Source organism: Phascolarctos cinereus, unplaced genomic scaffold (assembly GCF_003287225.1).
Source record: "Phascolarctos cinereus isolate Bilbo 61053 unplaced genomic scaffold, phaCin_HiC Scaffold_5;HRSCAF=322, whole genome shotgun sequence".
Taxonomy (NCBI): domain Eukaryota; kingdom Metazoa; phylum Chordata; class Mammalia; order Diprotodontia; family Phascolarctidae; genus Phascolarctos; species Phascolarctos cinereus.
In genome coordinates, this window is record NW_027555958.1 from 200,303,430 (window position 1) to 200,318,957 (window position 15,528).

At 35.2% G+C, this 15,528-nt stretch overlaps 1 protein-coding gene across 1 annotated transcript in view; it reads right to left on the minus strand.

Annotated features, from left to right (window-relative positions):
- The window catches only part of ADGRB3 (adhesion G protein-coupled receptor B3), an 888,617-nt gene that overhangs the window by 392,979 nt on the left and 480,110 nt on the right, over window positions 1–15,528 (minus strand). The window contains exons 14-15 of the mRNA XM_078155299.1: window positions 3,251–3,400; window positions 1,653–1,728 (exon numbers count right to left, since the gene is read on the minus strand). Of these exons, the coding sequence (XP_078011425.1) occupies window positions 1,653–1,728; window positions 3,251–3,400 (226 nt within the window). The remainder of the gene's footprint in view (window positions 1–1,652; window positions 1,729–3,250; window positions 3,401–15,528) is intronic.

The following is a 15,528-nucleotide window of genomic DNA, read 5'->3' on the forward strand; positions in this document are numbered from 1 at the left end:
AAAGATACTGGACTAGAAGGCCTAAATTCCTGTGGGCCTGAGGTCTGAGAAAATAGAATAGGATTGCTTTAAACCACAGTTCCAGGGAATGATTATGTTTCTTTACCAAGTCTATTTCCACAGGGTTCCTTGCAGGCCTAGAGCCTAAGAGAAAGTGTTGGTGGTTGAACATGCTTTATACTTGAAGCAATTGTGGAAATCAGAGGTAAGCATTTTCATTAACACACAAGCACCATCCCTTCTCCCCCTCTAAACAAAGCAAAATGAAACCTACACCTAGCTGACTGTGAAATCTCTAATCTCATGCAAGAAGGGCATTAATGATAAAGCTGTACTGTGTCCCCTCTGTACATTTTCTCTGCCTGACTAATGTCTCTTTGGTGGTGGAAGAGCCTGTTCCATGTTAGAAAATCTGGGTGACTCACTGACTATGCTAATAACGTGTCTCCTACAGAAAGATTTTTCACCTAAGAATCATGACTATTTACTGCAGCTGCAGAGTTTAGAAAGGCCTGGAAACTTTTGCAGGAGTCTGCTTTATGCTGGGTTGAGCTCTAATTGTTTTTATTTATTGTACTATTTGTTATCTCCACCTAAGAATACACATCATCCACATATTCTCTAGAAATAAAAAAAAACCTTAAAGCTTTACTCATAAAGGAGTGAATAAGCAGAGTGGTGTGTAATTTTAATACAATATAGTTGGTAATTAAGAATCCTCATTAACATCCCTCCTTCCAAGAGGAGTACAGAAAGGAGCAACAGATAGAAGTGCTATGAGTAGGTATACTAAAGCATATTTGCAATGAATTATGGGAAATTCTTGAAGCAAAAAGATGCTTTAATGAGATAAGGTAAGATTGGTGATTCCTCTTTGTAATTACATTATTTCTGGAGATGTGTGAGGAAGAAAAAAAGGAAACTACACATCAATGGGTTTTGTCCAAAAATAGTCTCTTAACATATCACAAGCATTATTTCTTAATGTAGATGTAATTGAAAACGTATTTCGAGGTAAATTGAGATCTTGTGCAAATGAAGGAAGGCATGGAGTATTTTAAGTGATCATATTATATTGATGAGTGGTAGCATTAATTACAAATAGTAAGAGGGGTTAGTTTTTATTTTTTTCTACCACTCATGATATTAAACAGCCTAAAGAGTTGTTTTGGTTTTTTTTTTTTTTTAGTTTGAGTCAAGATAGAATTAGTTAAATAAGAATCACAGGGCTATAATCAGATAATCCCATTTAATGAATGGATTACTATCATATTGGGATGGGGCCAGGGTTTTTATTTCTTTGGGGGTGGAGAACTCTGGATGAGGAAATTCCTATCAAAGTAGATTTGCATTTCTGATGTTAGAGAGTTGCCTGGGAATATGAAAACCCAGGGTCACAGAGCCAGTATGTGTCAAAAGAGAAAATTGAACCCATGTCTTCCTGACCCTGAAGTCAGTTATCTATCCACTACTCCACTATAAAAGTATAGCATATTATGCATTTTAAATTAACTTTAAAATAAAATTGTTTAAGACATCATTTGGAAAATAACAAGAAAAGACTACCTATGTTTACCCAAACCTATGTCAACTGGGTTGCCTTTTTTCCGTAATATGCTATATAATAAGTAGCATCTTTACATTTTTCTTACCTCAAAGTAGGCAAAATAAGATCTAAATTTTTATACAGAACTGCTCCAAGGACAAACACAGAAGATTCATCTAATTCTAAAGGGAAAAAAAAAGTATATTAATACAATAGCAAGAAACATGATACATTTTGAAATACTGCAACCTATTAGACTTTTCCCAACTTTCCCACACTGCCAGCACTCATGTAGGCAATATGAAAGATGAACAGGAAGAGATTCTTTTCTTATTATTTCATTATCTCCCATTAAAATATAAGCTACCAAAGGGCAGGGAATTTTTTTGGCCTTTCTTTGTATTCTTAGTGGTTAGCATAGTGCCTAACACATGGTGAGCACAAAATAAATGTTTCTTGACTGACTGGTTGGCTGACTTTAGAGACCATTATTTGGTTTCTCTGACATATGGGCCAAAGGAGGGACAACAGGTATATGCCAGGGTTTACACTATTTCTTCCACTGTTCTGCCCCTGACATAAGGTACCAATTTTAATGACAGCCACAGACATGTAACTAGTGAGAAAGGCCTTGGAGGCGTCATGGAGAGTATCCTCAAAAGCAAGAAGGGGAAAGTAAGTCAAGGATCATAAAATCATAAAGATTTGAAGCTGAAAGTTATCTTAGTGATTATCAAGTCCAATCCTCATTTGATACAATGAAATTTTTGAAAATGTGTACTAACTCTGGAAAATCATAGGATGATAGATTGAGAACTGGGATGGACCTTAGTGTCCATGTAGTTGAGCACCTTCCTTTTCCAGCTAAGGAATCTGAGGCCCATACAAATTAAAGGACTTGCCTAATGTCACAAAGGAAACCAGTAGAAGAACCAGGGTTTGAATCCTGCTCCTCTGACTCTAAATTGAACACACTTTTAACTGTACCATATAAAATATATTCTTCTGAAAATAGGAGTTTATCATATATACTGATCTTTTATTATTTCTTTCCATTTTTATGGAATCAAAGATTTTCCCCATACATTTTGTGCCATATAGAATAAACTAACATTTTCTCACCATAGTAGTACATTTGAGGAATTTTTAAAAAATATATAACAATGGTTCTTTTTTCCATGTTAATTAATACTGGCTTCTTTGCTGCTCTTTGCTTATAATATCCCATATTCCTGACTCTGAGCATTTTCACTGGCTGTTCCCCATTCCTGGAACTCTCTCCCTCTTCATCTCCACCCCCTAGCTTCCCTGGCTTTCCTCAAATCTTAGCTAAAGTCAACTTCTGTAAGAAGATTTTCCTAGTCTTCCTTAATTTTAGTGCTTTCCCTCTGAGGCTACTCCCAATTTATCCTGTATAGATTTTATTTTTACATAGTTCTTTTGTTATTTTTTATATTGCTTATATATCTCCCCCAATAGACTGTAAATTCCTTGAGATTAGACACTTTTTGTTTTTAATTATCCCATGTGTTTAGCATAAAGCTTTGAACAAAGCATGTGCTTAATAAATGCTACTTAACTAACTGATTGCTTATTTGACACGGAATTTAATTTTATTAGCAGAAAATACTTTAGTTCCAATAATACAGTTACATATTAAAAAAAACCAGATATTGGTCAAAAGGTCATCTAATATATCCTTACCTCTTGATGACATTGGTGTGAAGATATTTTTAGGAATAACTACCCTGTCTTCTGAGTTTCTTGCCCAGTCGACCATTCCTTTCCTTCCTTTCATTGGAAAATTGATGTCTGTTAAAACAGAAGCTGCAGGAAGCTTCTGAATACTAGCCACTATGAAGAAAAATCCCAGAATCAATAGAGCCTTTTGCCCCATTTCAACATAGTCACATGAGATCAACATAAGCATTAAAATTAATTTTTAAATGCAAGTCTAAGGCACAAAAAAAATTAAGATAAACTGGGATTTAAGAATGCCTCCAAAGACCAAGCTATGTATTGACTCATTGCACTTATTTTTAATCTTTAAGGGAAAGAAAATAGAGACAGTAGGATGAATAAAAATATTTCAAAGTAAAACGGTAACATACGCTTGTAATTATTTGTAAAAAGTGTATTTGGATAGACAAGAGAAATTATAGTAAATATATACATATATGTACATATAGGTACATATATATATATATATATATATATATACACACATATATATATATATATATATATATATATATATATATATATATATATATACACACATATATATATATATACACACACATATATATATACACACATATATATTCAAATTCTATCTTTTGATATGCCAGGTCCTTCTAGTGACCTTCTAGTCCTTTTAGTGTAGAACATACTGCAAAAATTACCCTGGGAGACAAAAATGTTGGAGTCAGGCTAGTGCAGCCCTAACAATATTAATATCACCAAGGCAGACACAATGGCATTTGAGCAAAACAATTTGATAATAAAAATGAGTTTCCTTGCAAATAACCACTTGAAAAAAAACAATTTGATGAGGGTTTATGGGAATGTGGGTATATATTTGTGTCTGTTTTGAAGCCTATCCACAGAAGAAAGACAATTTTAATTCCCCCTATATTATTATTCTGTTTAGAAAACTCAGAATATTAGTTCTGTTTTGAAAAATCAGACTATCAGCGGGGAACTACTAGGGTAGAATATAATTTAGATTGTCAGATGTGGTCACCACATTGGAGGTTTTTACTTAATTATTTTGCAAGGAAAGGTTCAGTCTCAAGGGGATTTTTTTTTTATTTTTGCCATGGCTACAACATGAAGACAAAAGGCATCAAATAAAACATATTAATAAAAAGAAAATCAAATCATCTGATTCTCTAGGTGAACCCATCACTGCTTGTGAATTAACATCTGATAACCCTTTACAAAGACCTTATCTCAATTCAGCTGCTCACAATAACCTTTTCAGATAGCCAGTAGTCACTGTGATCATTTTTATGGATGAGAAAAATGAGGCACAGAAAGGAACTGATGAAGTTGCAGAGTTAGCTGCTTTGTAAATCCTATAAGATGGTCACTGTGATACTTTTGTTTACCCATTTTAAAATTTTCTTTTTATAGCTAAAGGATTTATATAAACCAATCTTATCATTTCCTGTAAAATCTGACACTGAAATGCCATGGCAACAGTTAGTTTCAAGGAAAATTCAAGTTACTTTGAAGAAAATGACAGTCTAGCCAAAATTAATATATCAAAGGATAATAGATTTAAAGATGGAAGGGACCTTAGAGGTCAATCTGGTCCAACTTCTTCATTTTATAGATGAAGAAACTAAAGTAAAAAAAAAAGTGAAAGCATTTTCTCTAAATCACACAGGTAGTAAATGGCAAAGCCAAAACTTGAACCCAGGTTGTTCTCCCAAATCAAAAGCTCTTTATAGACTATTTGATAGTGTCAGGAAAATAATTCAGGCCAATTATGCTGATGATCACTTGAACATTGTATTTTCTAATCAATTTCCAGTTAAGATAATGTAGTTCACTTAATTTTTACATGGGTCCATACTGTGATCTGCATTAAGATTTTCTTGCAAGTGTCCCAGAGAGGGGTTAAATGGAGAGACAGTGGGGGAAAGCTATAAAAGCTAACACAACAGAAAAATTAAAGTAAAATCCATTAGGCATCTCAGAAGTGGATTTCATTTTAAAGGAAATTGTAATTTAAATCAAGAGGAGAAGAAAATTAAGATGTTAACAATATTAGCTCTATAAATGTATTGCTTGACAACTGGCTCTTAGTTCCAAATTAAATTGGTTATGTATTATAGCATAACATTAGTGAAACTGTACTTAAAGATTTTCCAGGCTTTCCATCATGTACCTCCATTATTTGGGGTTTATAGCATAGGATACATTTCCCCCCTGAGCTATAATTTGGCATAAAAAGATAGTGTTAGGTAATAAGCAAGTATTTGCAATCAGAGGAACTGAGTTTGGATACAAGGTTTGTTCCTTACTACCTATGTGAGACTCTGGGCAAGACTTTGCCTGTTTCCTCACTGGCAAAATGAGAGAATTGGCCTGGAGGACATCTAAGGTCACTCCTATCTTTAGATGTTGGGACACATAAAAGTCCAAATGATCTTTAATGAAAAGAGAATTCTTGCTATCTCAAACTAATAGATAATAGACACAAATTGCTGTGCTTGAATGTAAAAAAAAACGTGTTTAGATCTAGGGTTTTATTACAATGGAAGCTTACTGAGGTCAGTGCATTGTTTTTGCTTTGTAACTGTATTCCCAGCATTTAGCACATTGTAATCTCTTATTAAATGTTTGGTAATGGATATTTCATTATTAAAATAAGCAAAAATTTACTTAAGTCAGAGAATAGTAAAATTTCTCCAGTTCCATTGGAGACAGAAAAGATGCTTTAGGGTTCTGCTATCTCAGTTCCATACTACTTGCAGAATTCATCACACTTTACTTAGTGTTTGGAAATAATCCATTCTTCCTGGAAATCCCATGGTCCTAGCTTCAATTTTCCTAGTGGCTTTAAGAGAACTTATTTCTTCTCTTCATTATGCATATTGTCTACAGGGAGTGAAGGATAGATGAAAGTCACCTATTTTTACCCCATTATTTAAAAAGCAAGGCAAAAGTTCCTCTTCCCTGAGGTATAAAGTATTCTCCATTTTTTTGCATGCATTGGCCAAACGAAGGTAAAGTACTTACAAAAGAAGAACATAGTTTCTGAACCAACTTTGTTGTTTTAACTGAAATCAATTCCAGTTTCACATTGTTTTCATGAAACTATGGCCTGGAATGTTTGTAGCAACACAAATTTATCTCATATGATGGAACATTCACACTGCTGACGACTAGGCATAGCAGTGAACAAATGCTTGAATTACCATCTGTGTACAAAGGCCATATTTTGCTAGAAATTTTGAATTAGGAAAAATACAAAAATGAATAAGGATAATTTTTTTTTTCAAATGTAACAATAATTACTTCATAGGACCATTACGGGAGATACATTCAATCTCTTTGGGCCTGATTTGCTCAGATGTAACCTAGGCTAACTAGATTCTGATGCCCCTTCCAACTCCAGATGAACAGCTATCACCTACCCTTTGAACTTTATCCCTGGAAGCACTGGGGTCTCTGAATGGCAAGGTTTGCCCAGATCTATGTCTCTGCTTCACTTTCTGGTCACCTCCATACCTTTCTGCAATATACCAACTCTTGTCTTTCCAGCTCTCGTTTATGCATTTTATCATCCCATTAGACTTTAAGCTCCCTCAGGATAGTGATAATTTTCTATTTGTATTTCCTGTCTGACAGTATTTACTCTATCTATCTATCTATCTATCTATCTATCTATCTATCATTTATCTATCTATGATCCTATTGCAAGGGCCTTAGCAAGCTGCCAAAGTCTCAAAGAGACACACCTTTACCCTATGATCATAGGGTGCGAGATTTGGAGCTGGAAGGGGTCTTAGAAGTCCCACAGACCAACCCCCTAATTTTACATATGAGGAAACCGAGGCCCAGAGGTGTGAAGTGAATTTTCCAAAGTCACAGAAGTAGTAAGTAGAAGATCTTAGATTTGAACTCAGGGGTGTTTAACTTCACAGTGCCTTGAACATAGTAGGTATTCAATAAATTTATGGATTTTCTTTATTATTTTTTAGACAAAATAATGTTTTCAATATTTCATTTTTTTAAAAAAGTCAGTGTGGTCCTAAGGATTGATGATCATTGAAATACTACCCTGCTAATGATCAAGATGCCTTCATTCTTCACTAGTGATGGCTTGCATAAAAGAAGTGTCATAAAAGTCATCATCAAGGATGATGTGTGCCTGGAAAAGGAAATTAATGGATCACATAGCAAGAATGAGGGGCAAAATAAAAACAGTTTGAGTTCTGTGTGGGTACTCAACATCACAAGAGCCAGAGGGGAAGACCTCCAGTGTACTGGGTAACGCCTCTATGCAAGATTTATAAAAAGATATGGACAAAAATCACAGAGGATGGGAAGTCATGGAAGAGCTATGATCTGAACTTGTGGAGTCAATACCTATCCACAGTGTGGCATCAGAGTAAAACTTTAGTGTAGGCTGCTTAATTGTGAAGTATAAAATATTACTTTAAAACAGCACATGATAAATCAAAAATATTTGGGTAAAAGGCTAAACAATGATTCTGAATTCAATTTGAGTGCTTAAAGAGAAAAAAAATACTAACAGATGATAACTCCCCTCCACCTTATCTATAACAAAAAACTGTATTGGACTTAAGTGGTGTTTAGAGAAACAAGAAATATCTGAATTAAATGAATTCCAAAGATAGGGGATCTGATGAATTAAAATCAATGCCTTATACTGCATCCAGAAGTAAACATGTGGCTTTTGCAGATGGTGGAACAGGAGGGTAAAAAGCTTTGTATGCTCTCCATTAAATCACTGGACTATGGCAATAATTGGTACATTAGAACCAATTGCTGGAGTTTTGGTGATGGGGCATCTTTTCTCCAAAAATAGCACTGAAATTTCTTACAGAAAATTACAGTGTTTGGAAGAAGCCTCAAAGGGTACTATGTCCCTGAACAAATAAGCACATTTTCACAGTTATAAGAATTATTGTGGATACACTGTCTCATGTTTTCATTACAAAACTAGATCTAAATGTTCTGCAATAAAAGCAGGTGACTCATCATGGATGGACCTTGGGGAAAACTAACCATACTTCCATCTTGCGATTTCAATACTTTCCCATTGACTCTGGACTGGCAACATAATGAGGCATCAATTTTATTCAAACTCTCACAGAATGTCAGATTGAACCTACCTCCCCCATGTTGTATGTATGTGAGTTATATGCATGTATGTGTTTGTGAGAGAGACAAAGACACACAGAGACTGAGACAGAGAGACAGAAACAGGACTAAAGACAGAGAGACAAAGATGCACAGTAGAGACAGAGAGACAAAGACACAGAGACATAGATAGAAACAGAGAGACACATGGAACAGAGAGACAGAGAGATAGACAGAGACAGGGAGATAGAGACACAAGATCAGAGACAGACAGGTAGAGGAGAGAGACAGAGACAAGAGCCAAGAAAACCCCATGAATGAACAACAACAAAAAAGATATACAGAGAGAGAAACATGCAATTTTATTAGCCTGGTCTAATTTTGAGACTCCTGGCTGGTATGCCTGCCTAGCTAGTAAAAGCAAAACAATTCCTTCTTGTCCTTTTTTGGGCAGATTCCATATGTTTTGAACATAGTCCCTATAAAACTCCTTAAGCATAGGGATCATGCTGCTTTGTATCCCACCTAAGACAGTGAACTGCCCACAGAAGCTGTTTAGTAAATATGTGGTGTTATTTTAACAGAGGTTAACAGACAGTCAATTAAGTGGCTGAAATAGGACTGAAGATAGGGCTAACATGACACTAGCATAAGAGTGCGGAGGGAATGAATGACATATTTTACCACTTGATGATAAAGTACCTGACTTTCATTTGTCATTCTAGTCAATAGTCCTTCTCTTTCCTTAGGCTTTAGTTTAAATATTTAATCTTTTTGAATGCATCCAAATGTCCAAGAGGCAGGAAGTACATTTAAAATAAAGAGAGCTCATCCTTATGTGCTTCTATTTGCCAACAAGGGAGCTCAGAGACAAGGCCTCTTCATTCCACTCAATCTTGCTCTCTCTCTCTCTCTCTCTCTCTCTCTCTCTCTCTCTCTCTCTCCTCTCTCCTCTCTCTCCCTCTCTCTTCTCTCTCCTCTCTCTCTCTCTCTCTCTCTCTCTCTCCTCTCTCTCTCTCTCTCTCTCTCTTCTCTCTCCTCTCTCTCTCTCCTCTCTCTCTCCTCTCTCTCTCTCCCTCTCTCTCTCTCTCCTCTCTCTCTCTCTCTCTCTCTCTCTCTCTCTCTCTCTCTCTCTCTCTCTCTTCTCTCTCTCTCTCTCTCTCTCTCTCTCTCTCTCTCTCTCTCTCTCTCTCTGTGTGGTGTTGTGTGTTGATAGAAATTGCCAGAGGAAAAGGATTGATTTTTCTGATTATTTAGTTATACAAGGTTATCCAAGATAAAAATCTGTTGCCATAATAGGAGAATCACTGTACCATTGTGACACATACTGCATTTCCATATCAAGATTACAGAGAACTGTTCACTTCCTGCAAGTTACTCACATGAGTACCTTAAAATTGCACCATCCATGGTGTGGCACTAAATAAATGGCACATGTGCAAAGACTTTCTTGAAACAAAAGTAGGCAGCGTGGTATAGTGGATGATATTTGTAAAGTACCTTGGAAACTTTTAAAATCTATGTAAATGCTACATAGTAGCTAATGTCTTGCTTGTGACCCATGTAACTATTCAAGTCAATGAACCTACCTGTATGCCCTTGTAATTCTCTAAGACTCTAAGTTGCAAAGCAGATGTTGATCCACTTTGGAAGAGGGAGTTACCTGACTCTCATCAAGGAGTCTCTACCTCAAAGGTTCTTAACTTAGGGTTTGTAAAACGTTTTTTTAAAAAAATGATTACTGTATTTCATTCAATAAAACTTGTCTCTGAAGTAATTCTGGGGATTTTATCTTATGTATTTAAAAATATTATTTTGGAAAAGGCTACTGAAGGCTTCACCAGATTACAAATAAGATTCATGACACATCAAAAAAAGTTAAGGACCCTTGCTGTACAAAAATTGAATCATAAGACTGGTTTAAAAATAAAGGAAAATTTAAACAAAAGTAGTTAAGACCAAATAGAGTTGAAGACTATGAAACCTCATTAGAAATTCTGTCTCTTTAAAAACAAAAAAAAACCTTTTCTTCATATTGATGTCCCTGATGTTTGAAAAAAAATGCGTCATATTTCACGTAGTTATATTGTTGTTCTTTAGTCATTTCAGTTGAGTCTGACTCTTTGTGACCCCATTTGGTGTTTTCTTGGCAGCTAGTGGAGTGATTTATCATTTCCTTTTCTAGTTCATTTTATAGATGAGAAACTGAGGCAAACAAAGGTAAGTGAATTGCCCAGGGTCACACAGCTAGCAAGTGTCTGAGGTTAGATTTGAACTCAGGAGGAATCTTCCTGACTCCTAGCCTGGCACTCTATCCACTGCACCACTTAGCTGCATTACTGTTATACATTTACAGCAAATAAGCATACTCAGAGGAAAGGTACACTGGAAACAATAGTTCTGAAGGCATTAGCTTCAGCTAATAGCTCTCTGTTGGATAGTGCTGGACCTTAAGTGAAGAAAACCTCAGTTCAAATTCGGTCCTAAATGCTATGAAGCCCAGAGCAAGTCACTTAACATCTCCCAGACTCAGTTTACTCAACTCTAAAATGATAATAGTACCTAATTCACAAGGTTTGTTGTGAGGATGAAATGAGATAATATATAGAAAGCACTTTGCACAATGCAAAATACTATATATACCAGCTATTCAAATTGTTATTATTATGGTTGCTGTACCCTGTGAACCTTAAAACAACATATAAATGTTACCTATAGTTATTATATAAAACATTTCTGCAAATCTTAAATCACCACATAAATGCTTACTACTGTTATTATATGTCAAGCAATATAACATAAAAGACAGGTCTTCAGTTAAAGAAAATAAAAGTAGTGACTTGCACCTACAAAAGGCATTCCAGGAAACCAAACCAATGGAATTCTATAAACCAAAGTGGTTAAGCCCAGATGTGCACCTTAAAGACCTAATTTTTGTTTATTGTCCCAATTATATAATCTATATGCTATACGGTAGGTAAAAGAATGTATAAGATTAGATGATCACAGATTTAGAGCTAGTTAATCAGAATCTCTCATTTTGCAGTGGAGGAAACTGAGATCCAGGTAGGGTAAGAGTTTTATTCAAGGTCTTCCATATAGTAAGGTCCTGACTATCCTTTCTGAATGAACATATAAAATCTGTCCACCATATCTTGGGGATGTATTTCAATCTATTCCCAAATTTCCTTTCCTCCATTACAACTTCTGATAGAACACTGTCACTTTCCTGCAGGCTCCCATCATTTCTGCATCAACTAGTGCCTTTTTGTTGGTGTGAATCAGGTCCAGAACAATAGTTTCCTCTCATTAGTTCCTCAGACTTTTAAAGGACAAAATTACCATTAAGGCAAGCCAAGAATTTATTAGCTGCCTTGCTTTTGGCAAAGAGAATGCTCACTTTGTTTAATTTGGGAATTGCTAGTGATAGGAAAAGTACTGTCATGATGCTTTTCCCACCATCTTCTTGTCAAAAGTATGGCAAAAATACCAACAACATCAACCACAATGACAATGATAATTACAACTTATATAGTGTTTTATGATTTGCAAAGATCTTTACACATACTATCTCATTTAATCCTCACAACCCTAGAAGCTATATGTTATCATTGTCTCCAATTTACAGATGAGAAAACTAAGGCAGACATGAATTAAGTAATTTTCTTAATGTGACTCAAACAGTAAATATCCGAAACCTGATTTGAACTGGGGTCTTCCTGACTCCACATACAGTGTTCTATCCATTGTGCTTACAACAACAACCGTACATTTATGTTATGCTTTATGTTTGCCCACATATTTAATATTATCTCACTTGATCCTAACAATAAACCTCTGAAGTCTATAAGCTAAGTATTGTTATCCTCATTTTACAGATGAAGAAATGGATACTCAGAAAGTCATAGTGACTATGGAAAGACATAGTGAATATGGACCTAGAGTCAGGAAGAACAAAATTTTAATTTTCTAAATCTAGTCTCAGACATTTTCTAGCTGTGGGACTCTAGGCAAGCCATTTAATCTCTACCTGTCAGTTTCCTCATCTGTAAAATGGGAATAATAATAGCACCTACCTCCCAGTGTTGTTGTGAGGATCAAATGAGACCTTAAAATGACATCTATCTATCTATCTATCTATCTATCTACACATATGTGTGTGTGTGTATATATGTGTGTGTGTATATATATTTATACACACACACACACACACACACACACACACACATATATATGCTAATCATTATTCAATGACTTATCTATGGTCACACTGGGAGAAAGTATCAGAGGTCCACACCCAGGATCCTACTTAGTAATCCAACCCACTCACTACTCTATACTAGGGTTTTTTTTAAATTTTATTTTAAAATTTATTTTTCAATATTTATTTTTTAAAATTAATTTATTTGGATTTATCAACAATCACTTCCATAAGCTTTTGAGTTATGAATTTTTCTCCCTCTTCCTCCTCAAGATGGCATGCAATCTGATATAGGCTGTACATATACGTTCCTATCAAACAAATTTTTACATTACTGATGTTGTAAGTAAGAATTAGAACCAATAGGAGGAACCACCAGAAAGGGGAAACAAAACACAACAGAAGAAAACAAAATAGCAAATAGTATGCTTTGATCTACATTCAAACTCCATAGTTCTTTCTTTGGATGTGGATAGCATTTTCCATCATGCGGCTTTTGAGATGTCTTAGATCCTTGTATTGCTGAGAAGAGTTAAGCCTATCAATATTAGTCATCACACAATGTGGCTGTTACTGTGTACAAAATTCTCCTGGTTCTGCTCACTTCATTCAGCATCAGACCTCTTTCCACGTTTTTCTGAAATCTGCCTGCTCATCATTTCTTATAACACAATAGTATTCTATTACATTCATATACCACAACTTGTTCAACCAGATCTTTTAAGACATTGTTAAGGCATAGCTACACTGGAGGGGTGATTCTTAACTACTCCTTTCCACATAACATAGCACTGAGGCAGAGAGGGACTAATAACAGAGAAGAGATATACTGATGGGCAGTTTTTCAACATCACCTTTCTCAGAAAACATTTCACCTCTTGGAGGAGGGCTGAGAGCTATAAAGAGACGGAGATAAAAATGGTCCTTTCCTGGTAGATGAAGGTTCTTCGAAATGAAAGTAACACAAAAGAAGAAGAGGCAAAATGATTTGATTTGCTGTCACTGGAGTTTAGTCAAACTAGGCAAGCAGGCAGGTGAGTAATTTAATTGCATGTCATTGAAAGGGTTCTGGTTCAGGATGTTAATTTTTAATTATATATTATGTTTAGCAGGGATTTAAATCATCTGGGAGTTTGGCATCAAAGAATGAAAAGTTATATATTATTTACAACTAATCAAAATGTTTTTTTTTCCTCAGGGAATCAATTTCCAGACCTAGATGCACTAGCACCTACAGTTTCCTCAGGGCCTGGGGAGGCATTTTGGATGCTGTCAGGGCCTTCCCAGTCTACATTCTCCATAAATAGGTGACCAGTCTTCTTCCTCTCCTTCTTCCCATCCCCACTCATATACTCATATCCACAATGCTGCTAACAAAAACAATTCCTAACTAAACATCATGTTCTGGTCAAGGTCAATTTGTCCAAATACTTTTTTCAGATTTTTGAGTTTGCCAAATTTCAAAAAGAGAGTTTCATTTAAATGTTTTAGCTTCTTTACTTATTCTGATTTCCTTTTCATCTTTGCTTTGCTTTGCTTACTCACTGAACATTGACAGAATGAAGTAAGGACTTTTAAGCAGCTCATACTAATTTCTCTCTATTTTTCACAAAAGAATGTGATTTTTCAAAAGTATACTTGTAAATGCCTTGTCTTTTGTAAATGCCCTGACATTTCTGTCTAAATAGCTTATGATTCTACCTCTAGTATGAATTAATGATAAAATGTTCCAAAGAAACCACCTTTACACAGCATTTTATAATGCTAGATTAGATTATTGTATCTCTCCATGAAAATTTCCCTGTGTGACAAAGACTGGGTCTAGCAAAATTATATAAAAAAAATCTTCCCTTCTGTTGCCCATTAGCAAATTCCATTTCAAAAAAGTAGATATATACATTATGTATAGAAAATTCATTCTCCATGTAATATAGATATAAAATATATATGAATATAAGGATATATACTCTATAAATCATATACATATTATATATAGTAAAGCAAGAAAAGAATCAACCAATCTCCTAGTAGGTACTCAATAAATATTTTGTTTTAATTCAACTATTAACTATTAAACACCTTTTGTAGGGAAGAAGATTGTCAAGAAGAATTGAAATTTTGTTTTGTAGACAACTTCTAAAAAAGGATGCTTAGATATTCCTGCTGTACTTCATTCAAGCTCCTCCCCACGTTAGAATTTTCAGAGACACTCTTAATATTAGGGCAAGGAATTCTATTCAAGAGGAGTGGGACAGGAAAGAAGAAAAGAATGAACCAGTTTTGTAAATGTAGAAGGTTTGGAGAGGACCATGGATAGGTGAAACTTATTCTTTTGTTTAAGGTGTACTCTGGTGCCACCAGATATTGAACCAAACAACTATTAAGCAATCTCAGACAGTAAGCAAGGTAATATGCTATTTAGTTGTCTATTTAAAATTATATTGCATATAATTATTGCATAATTCAGTGAGTATTTAAGAATTATACTCTTCATGTTTGGAGCTAAGATACTGTAATTAAGAACCAGGAAATGATTTCTGGATGTTCATAACCATGAACGCTGAGAAGCATGAACCTCTTCTTAGTGCCTTCCCTGTGTGGATTATCCCTGATTTATTCTGTATATATCCTGTTTGTACCTAGTTATTTGTATGTCATCTCCTCCATTAGGTTGTGAGTTCCTTGAAAGCAGAGACTCTTCTATTTTGTTTTTTTTCCTTCCTTTTATAACCCCAGCACTTAGCACAGAGCCTGTGATATAGTAGGTGCTTAATTGTTGATTGATTCAAAGACTAAGGTGCAAGAAGACTGGAAAGGCAGGAGGGGGTATTCCCCTACTTAAGCTCTACTCAGCAAGATTTGCCTGCTTACTGTTCCTCACAGTACACTTCATTTCTTATCTATATATCATTGCAAAGGCTGTCTCCCATGCCTGGTA